Raw genomic sequence first — 8,358 nt, 5'->3', positions numbered from 1 at the left:
GGTTAAGAGGCTGAGCTCGTAGATGATGATAAATAACAGTTATGTATAATATATTACATTTCTGACCGTATATCCCTGTAATTATTACACACTGTAGCTTTAAGGTTGTAGAACCTGCAACTATTCAGACCATTTGCATGATTCTTTCATGACCATGGTTGAAGGCCGGTACTCGTTTCTAATGTTTGAAAAGTTCCCCTTTGACTCCTCAGACACATTTCTTTTCATAATAGGTCAACATTTCCATTATCTGATCATAAGATTAGCTTTAGCTTAGAAAAGCTGCTAATTTGAATAAAATTTTAAGTAGATGTGAAAACAGACCATGATGCTCTGATGATGAAGCTGGTATTCCATAACTTCCAGTTGATTTGTTTTGACTTGTACAGGTAAACCTGTTTTCTCTCTGAGGCTGACATTTTAGGTAGTTAAAATCTTGACAAAGATCTTAAAATCTAGAATTGTTTAGAAATTTATCCAAAAGACTTACCAATATTTTTTCATTTACAGTTCATGCTATTTTATCTTTTTTTAGGTTTAAGAGTTAAAGTTAATTCCAATGAAAAGAGGATCCTAATTGTTACTAGCTATAGTAGATTATGGTCTTAAAAATAACTTTAGTATCTTGGAAAGATCAAATGCTTTCTAGAACCTTCAACATCTACTATTAGAAGATTTTGGTGCATAGATATATAACATTGACCGTTTTTGGATTAGATTAAATTCACAATAAGGTTTGAATTGTAAAGTTGCTTCCTTTTTAAAGAAAAGAAGATATATATACCCTTTCACATAGATGTCACTCATGTTCTCTCCTGTGATGCTGGTTTCATCTAGAGTTACATCCGTGGTGTTCCAGATGACGACTCGCAGGAAATGCCTAAACAAGCAGACAGGTCAGTTTTATCCATCTGCATCCCCTGGAAAAATCCTTTTTACATACCTCTTAGGTTTGCGGGGCGTGATGTCGAAGGGAGGACCAGGCTGTCCCATGCTTTTTGGGAAGACATCCACCCACATCTGTAGCCGACCCTTTAAATCAACAAATTAAGTAATGGGTTAAAACGTGTAACTTCAGGGCAATGGGTGGCTGGGGGTATGTTCAGTTATTTGACCAAATATCCATACCCATAAAATCTTTTAAATTTGTCATGTTATATGAAATACAGTGAACCACTCAGAAGGAAGTGGATTCAAAGTGAAAGGAGAATGTTTTTTTTTTTTTTTTAAAGGCAACGTGATAGACATTTGTATTTATTGCCCCCAGCTTTTCTGTCTCTGCTGTAGAAATACACCCCCTAGCATAATGCTGCTACCACCATGTTCCAGTCAAGGTTAAGTGTGAACAGTAAGTTTTTCTTCATACGTTCTGTTCGCAGATCAAAGGGTTCTTCAGGGGTTGCCCTTCGGGCACGTGACTTTCACATTTCATTTGCCCAGAAACTATTTTTACTTGCCCAGTATAATGTTTGATAAATGTAGTTCCTAATATTCATTTTTATATATATATCAATGAAACATGTTTGTTTTTTAAATGTTTTTTTTATAATTCAGTAAGTTTCCAGGTTCCTGGTGTGTATCTGCATGCGTCAGATAATGAACTCAAGCCTACATTACCGTGTTAACATGCATTTCCTTCCTGCACATTCTTTGCTTTAAACTGTTGTGTGCATGGAAAAATATAAATTGTAATGTTAAAAATCTAAAAAATTCATCCAGCTGCTGCTTTGCAGAATTCTCCCCCCAAGGAGAGAAAAATCAAGCCATCTAGCGGAAAATCATGCGAAAATGTGTACAAAACAACAAAAATGGCGCCGGCAACGCTTGTGGGGCGTTTTCATCGAATGTCGGTGATTTTAAATTAATTTTGAGTGATAAATAAAAAAAATTTGCAATCATTGCACTTGCCCGGCGGGCAAATGCAATGAAATTTGTACTCTCCCGACAATAAAAACTACTTGCCCCGGGCGATGGTTAACATCAAGCCCTGTTCTTAATATTTGTGTCGTCTGAACAAAACACCCATTTCCATGTTTGCTGCCTTTTCCACATGGCTTATTTTAAAATACAAATCTGACCTCTGGTCAGGCTAATCAAGACATTGTCCCATCTGAGCTGTGCATATCTATAGCTCACCCACATTTGCCACATGGCTCTTAGCTGCTTTAGTGGATGGTGGATCAAACAGAGTTCGGTATATCGCCCTATAAAACAATCTTTTTCCCAGATTCTTTCTGTCCTGATCCTTTTGTCCGGCCATTTCTTCATTGATACTCTGTAACAGTCCTTTAAGGCCCTCATGGAACAGCTGGATTTATATTGAGATATTCTGACACACAGGTGTATTTGGCTCAGTGAATTGTTGCACTGTTACTGGGCACAGATTTTAAGTAATAAATGGCTTTGAAATCTTGATCCCATTGGATTGATTGATGAATAATGACTTACCTGAGACAGATTAGGCTGGAAGGAGCTGTAAAGGGTTCTGGTCTCCACATGTTCAGGAACCAGTCCCTGCGTTCGAAGGACATGCAGACAGAGTCGTTCTCGGGGTGGACCCAAGTGCTGGTGAACTTCCGTGTTACCCTCTTTATGACAAAACAGAGTTGACTTAATGTGCCATAATTGAAGTAAACTGTCCCACTAAATTCATGTGATGATAATGTCTTACCAAACTGGGCCAATGTGTACTCTTTTCCGTTGAAAGTAAGTGATGTGCCATTATCTTCCGTCTTGGGTTTGGACAGGCCTTTTAGACGGGCCAGGTTCTCCAGGATTTGCGACGGCTTCAGCTGATCCCGCCACTGATTGATGCCAGACCTTAAAAGACAGAGCAAATTTATTATGTGTAATTTCTTTTCTTAAAACTAGTAGTTCAAATTATATACCTCCCCCCCCACTCCACTCTACAAAGGTAAAAGCCATTGGGCAGATGGTTTACTTACACGCAGTAGGTCTGAGGAAGGCCGCAGTAGGAGTTATATCGAGACAGGAAGCGGTTCTCTAGGTCGATCACTGTCTCGCCAACCTTCTCATCTCGAGTCAAGAGATCATAGTCATAAACCCCGATTCTCAGGTCCTTGTCTTGAGGCAAGAAGCAGGTCATCTCAAACATCCTGAACAGGAGAAAGGTTTGAAAACCGTCAACATGACATTAGGTGGACGACAGATGAAGAGACGCTCGAATATATTCTAAGACTCACCTTCCAAACACAGGGTTTATGTTGTTGGGCAAATAATTATCTCTGTCATCAAGTGTGTTCCTGCCCACTGATATTTTTATGTATGGATCGCACTAAGAAAATACAAAACAGGTTTAATCTGAGGAAACTGGCTAACCATGTGTGAAAATGAGTGAGTTTTATGGCTGCTTCATTCTCACCCTGCCATTGTTGTCTTTAGGCTGAAGGTCAATCGCCCGAACCACATAAATCCTGACCAGACACTCCTGAGGTCCGCTTTCCGGCAGCTCTCTGAACTGTCGGGGTGGAGGAGCAACACCTGGGTCATCTGATAGGGGGTACACCTTGAACGCACCCTGCAGGTACAAGGCAACACATGTAGAAAGGGTGAAATTATGGTAATTTCCACAGAAGTCACCACTCAGGTTAAAAGCTTCTGAATGGTGCCAGGCTACCTTGAACTCTCCGACCACGGTGGGGTCTTCGTCCCCATTTTCATTCTTGCCTCTCTGCAGCTTGAACGTGTTGCAAAAGTCAGTCAGCCCCTTGAATTCTGGGACAGTCTCCAACTCACAGTCATACACCTGGAAATTTGCACCAACATTTAAGACGACAGCGATCAGAAACATCTGTTTGTCACATATTGAGTCATTACACTCTGGAAGAAGTAAAGGTTTTCATACCTTAAGGGTATCGTAGCCTTTTCTTATGTAAGGACCACATTTCTGCTGGTCTCCAACTGAAGCGTAGAATTTACTCCACCAATCAACCGTTTCCTTTTCCTAAAAATGAAGTGGCATTGCATGATTACCTTGGAATTAAATACTAAACAAGAACTTGAAAGCTAAAGCTGTTTTGCTCTCACCTTTTCTGCCTGCTTTGGAGGAAGACCGGATCAGAAGAAAAAAAAAACAGTCAGTCATAATCATCATCATCAGAAAACACATTGAAGGTGGAGTGATGAAAGATTATTAGGGATCATTTCAGTGTTTATGATTGGTAGCAAGTCTGCTAAACAAGGGCATAACAAAGAGGAATGCAGATGCAACCTTGAGAGCAGATTATTGAAAGTGTAACAGCTTTGCTCAATCAAAGATTAAATCTACACTAGGAACAAACACCTCCACACTGTGTTTGTTAATGAAGGACAAAAAAACCATATGCTTTACAACCTATGGTTTTAAATGCATACAGTTAATTAAATGGCAGCGGTGGCTTAGTGGTTGGAGCTAGACTAGATGTTTGCTTCCTAAACTCGGAGGCTGCCTCTCTGGGTCCCTCAGCTCAACAATTAATCCCAGATTCCTAACTAAAGGCAAATGTTCCAACTGTGGGACCTTTTCTTCTTATTAAGTCAAACCTACTGAACCTACCAATTTTAAACCTGCATAAAATTAAAGAATTTATCATTTGTATTGAATTACCTGGGTCTCAAATGTTCTTACAAAAAAAAATCTTTATGAGTTAATTCATATTTTCCTAACTTCTACAAGCATACAGAACATACTGATAAACATTTTGATAAGCAATAAAAAAAACTTTGTATAATAACAGATTTGCTTAGAGACTTCAACAAGAATCAGTGAAACTAATAAACCTACACTGCAAAAAATTTGAATCTAAGTCCATTTTTCTTTATGACACCATCTAATAAGTGCCTTTTTTATTGAGCAGATAAGTTAGACACTTTGCTAATGGAACAAGACGATTTACATTTAAAATAAGAAAAAAAAACAACTGCAGTCACTTATTCTAAATTAATATCTAATTTAATCAATTTGACTGTGTGATCTAGTGAACTGTAAAGTGCCTTGAGATGACATGTGTCGTGAATTGGCGCCATATAAATAAACTGAATTGAATTAATTATCTTATTTTAAACCTTAAAATAAATTGGCAGATCTTCTAATTTTCTAACTCAAATTAAGGGTAAATTCACTTAAAGAAATTTGTACTCGTTTTCAGAATGTTTTTGCAGTGTGCTTAGTAAATAGAATCCATTTGATTTATTTAAATCAAAGTAAAACGAGCTATCCTCTTAGGGCCTCTGACCACAGAGCTCAATATCTCAACTCACAGAGAGGTGGCAGATGGAGCCGACTTTATTACACATAGTGGCAGGTCTACTCAAGGCAGTTTTTTTCAACATGTATGGGAAGCAACGGTATCTATTCAAAACTTTGATCCAGTACACATATTAAAAACAGGAACATTTGCTTTTCATTACACAAGACAAAAATAGAAACTTTTAAGCTTGTCTGCAAAATACTGTTAATAAAGAAGAACAGAAGAAGAAAGAAGTAACACTGCACATCACCCTGAACGCACCGTGCATACAAGGTTGGCGCTACATCTGGGATAAAGCTAAAAGAAAGCCTGATGGGCTGGGAAAGACTTGAGAATGAGATGGAGGTCTGCCTTCCAGTGGGAGAGGAACTCCACATACTGAAAGCTACAGACCTTAAACCATTCCAGCTTCTTTTAAAAACTGATATTCACAGACAACCTCCATCTGAGTTTCAGCTAAATAAAAAAAAAAGAACAAAAAAAGGGGTTAATTACAGCCAGTAGATATCTAGAGATACTGCTGAAAACAAGAACACTTATCATTCCACCTTCCCTTCACAATTAGGAAAGGATTTGTTGGTTTATGGCAAAAAAATCCTAAAAAAAATATATGAAAAGTTTTGGTTGCAAGACGACAAATTAAAAAAAGATAAAAGAATACAATTCTTTATTGACTGATAACATTTTTGTTAATGTGCTAATCTTAAATTGATGGTAATCGGTGGCAAAGTAGCCATTGATACAAGGTAAAGCATCTGGATACCTTTGCTTATTTCCATGTTATGCCCTTGCTGTGACCAAAGTTAACCAGTGTTCTCATTAAAGTTTCTCTAAATAAATGTGGTTAAATCATTATGACAGCCAGAGTGTAGAGTAAAGCCATTGTGCCATCATGAGGGATTTGTGTCATTGGTTTAGTGAATTAAAAAGCTACAACAAATAATCATACATACAAACTGGAAAGCTGGGGAAGCCATTTTGTTGAAAGCTGCAGACATACTGTACAAAAACTGCAAGCCAAAGCATTGCACAGTCAAAATTTGACATTTAGGAGCCAAATTTTGTTTCCAAGCAAACCCACTGGGACGGAGGTGTGGGGAAGACAAGGGGAGCTGACATTTACCTGAGCCTCCAACAGCGGCCGGGCCTCTTCCATGGTGATAGAAACATCTTTACGTGGCGCCGTCATCATCAGAGCCACTGTTAAAACAGAGTTGATCAAAATTGATCTCTTTATCTGCGATAATATGTAATTTTAGAGTAATGAACTTACTCTTGGAGGCCCTGGCTCCCTCTGAAACTATGACATATGGGTCACATCTGAACTGCTCCAGTGACGTGATGGTGCACTGACCAACCACAGGCTTCCTGCCAAACGGACGGTGGTCGATCACCTTCAGCACAATAGGAGGAGTGTACATCTCATCCTTTGGAAGAAGCTGAATGAAGAGTAGGGAACATATTGCCATACAGGATTAGAAAGAAGCTTATTTGGTATCTAAAATTATAAAATGCTGAGATATTAGATTTACTTAATTACCAATTCTTACAACACATTTCAAAGCTTTAGTTTAACAGCTTTAAGTCTCTCTACAGTTTTTTAAGAATGTTTTCATCTTCCATCTGAAAATGAATGCATCTTTGTGTGGTATTAAGTGTGAGTCCTTTTGGCTGCTTCCTTATTTAGGGGTTATGAGATGAAGCCTTTCCTGACTAAACCGTTGTTAGGTTTATTCTTTATATATCATGTGCATTGTTAGTTTTTTAGCCAGATTAGCCAGAGTAGAAGGCCTTCCTTCACTTGTTGGATGTCACTGTGTGTACGGAGGTCATCTAATCAGGACAGCCTTCGTGTCTTTAGAAATACACAGGATATGGGCACATCTTGGAGCCGGACTGATAAAGGAGAGCTATCTGTAATCCTGGGGTAAAGAGGCAAGATGCATGAATTTCAAGGCATTGATGGCGTGTCAGTTTCTGATACGGGCAGCTAAGCATACACCTGATGCAACACATAGGCTCATGAGGTATAAGAAGCAGGAGAGGACTATTCGGGGCTCAATCTTTGCTCAACTTTGCCGGACGCTCGCTGACGTTTTTTGAGCCTACAGCTGTGCTAACTCCAAGCAATTTCTCTGTCCTGTAACGACCTGGCCTGGAATAAACTCTGTTACTTTCTTACTCCTGTTTTATAGTCCTTTTTTAAATGGTTTTACCCAGTTTGAGTTAAGAGTAGTAAATAACTTGCTCCCAGATAAAGAACCGGTAGGGAAGTTCTGAGGCGCAGCCGCCTTCAGGGGGACAGAACTTCCATATTAAACACCGTCATTCAAAGCAAAGTTACCACAAATAAGACAAGTACTATGACTTTACACATTCTAGGCGATAGCTCACTCTGGTTGCATAAAAAAAAACAAATTCCATAAAAAAATCTCGTTTGGCTTAGCATATTTTATTTTGAGTTACACATTGTTTTGGGTCGGTTTGTTATTAAGCTTCAGAGTTTCTGCATTTAGCATTACAAGATGCGTGAACTTGGTAAATATAGAAGTAATGGAGCCAAGCCAGTCAGCACCAGAGGTGTGAAGGTTAAAAAAGTCCAATATAGTGGAATTATTGGATGTCAAGAGAACTAAGACAACAGCAGAACTCAGATTACAATATGAATGTTGGAGTTAATTGAGGCAGGAGCTAAAGCTGTAGCAGGCAGCCAGTTGATTTGTGAGGAAGTATTGCCAGCAGATGGCGACTGCGAAAAACAACATTCATGTTTTCTGATTGTGCTCAGAGTAAAAATTCTCTCTGTACTTAAAAAGAAATAATTAACCACTGTCAGGACGACAGTTTGGTGTACATTACTTTATTTTAACATGATAATAAGGTTTTTGGTGGGTTTTATTTGTCAATAGACAGTATGTGGCTGGGTCTTTCTAAATTACAACAGGGGAGTGAAGGCCTAGTGGTTAGGGCATTGCACTTGGAATCCAGAGGTTCTGAGTCCAAGCCCCACTCCCACAGACTGCCACTCTGGGTCCCTGAGCAAGACCCTTAACCCCACACTGCTTCCCGGAGGAATTGCAGCCCACTGCTCCACAAGGGGATGGGTTAA

At 39.0% G+C, this 8,358-nt stretch overlaps 1 protein-coding gene across 3 annotated transcripts; it reads right to left on the bottom strand.

Annotated features, from left to right (window-relative positions):
* Positions 1-639: 639 nt before the first annotated feature.
* LOC107081110 (myoferlin-like) lies at positions 640-6,694 on the bottom strand. 3 transcript variants are annotated; one of them, XM_015369320.1, is made up of 12 exons: positions 6,523-6,694; positions 6,373-6,449; positions 4,048-4,059; positions 3,866-3,964; positions 3,638-3,766; positions 3,383-3,538; positions 3,204-3,295; positions 2,946-3,116; positions 2,672-2,820; positions 2,449-2,588; positions 944-1,032; positions 640-880 (listed from the first exon to the last, which is right to left on the bottom strand). In XM_015369320.1, the coding sequence occupies exons 1-12, from the start codon at positions 6,668-6,670 to the stop codon at positions 655-657; spliced, it is 1,488 nt and encodes a 495-aa protein (XP_015224806.1). In that variant the 5' UTR covers positions 6,671-6,694; the 3' UTR covers positions 640-654. The 3 variants fall into 3 exon arrangements, with proteins under 3 accessions (XP_015224806.1, XP_015224807.1, XP_015224808.1); XM_015369321.1 differs by having other exon boundaries at positions 4,048-4,056; XM_015369322.1 differs by lacking the exons at positions 6,373-6,449; positions 6,523-6,694 and adding an exon at positions 6,203-6,241.
* Between the last annotated feature and the right edge of the window lie 1,664 nt (positions 6,695-8,358).

Source organism: Cyprinodon variegatus, unplaced genomic scaffold (genome assembly GCF_000732505.1).
Source record: "Cyprinodon variegatus isolate N-32 unplaced genomic scaffold, C_variegatus-1.0 Scaffold2951, whole genome shotgun sequence".
Classification (NCBI taxonomy): domain Eukaryota; kingdom Metazoa; phylum Chordata; class Actinopteri; order Cyprinodontiformes; family Cyprinodontidae; genus Cyprinodon; species Cyprinodon variegatus.
This window is presented reverse-complemented; position numbering and strand designations above follow the sequence as displayed.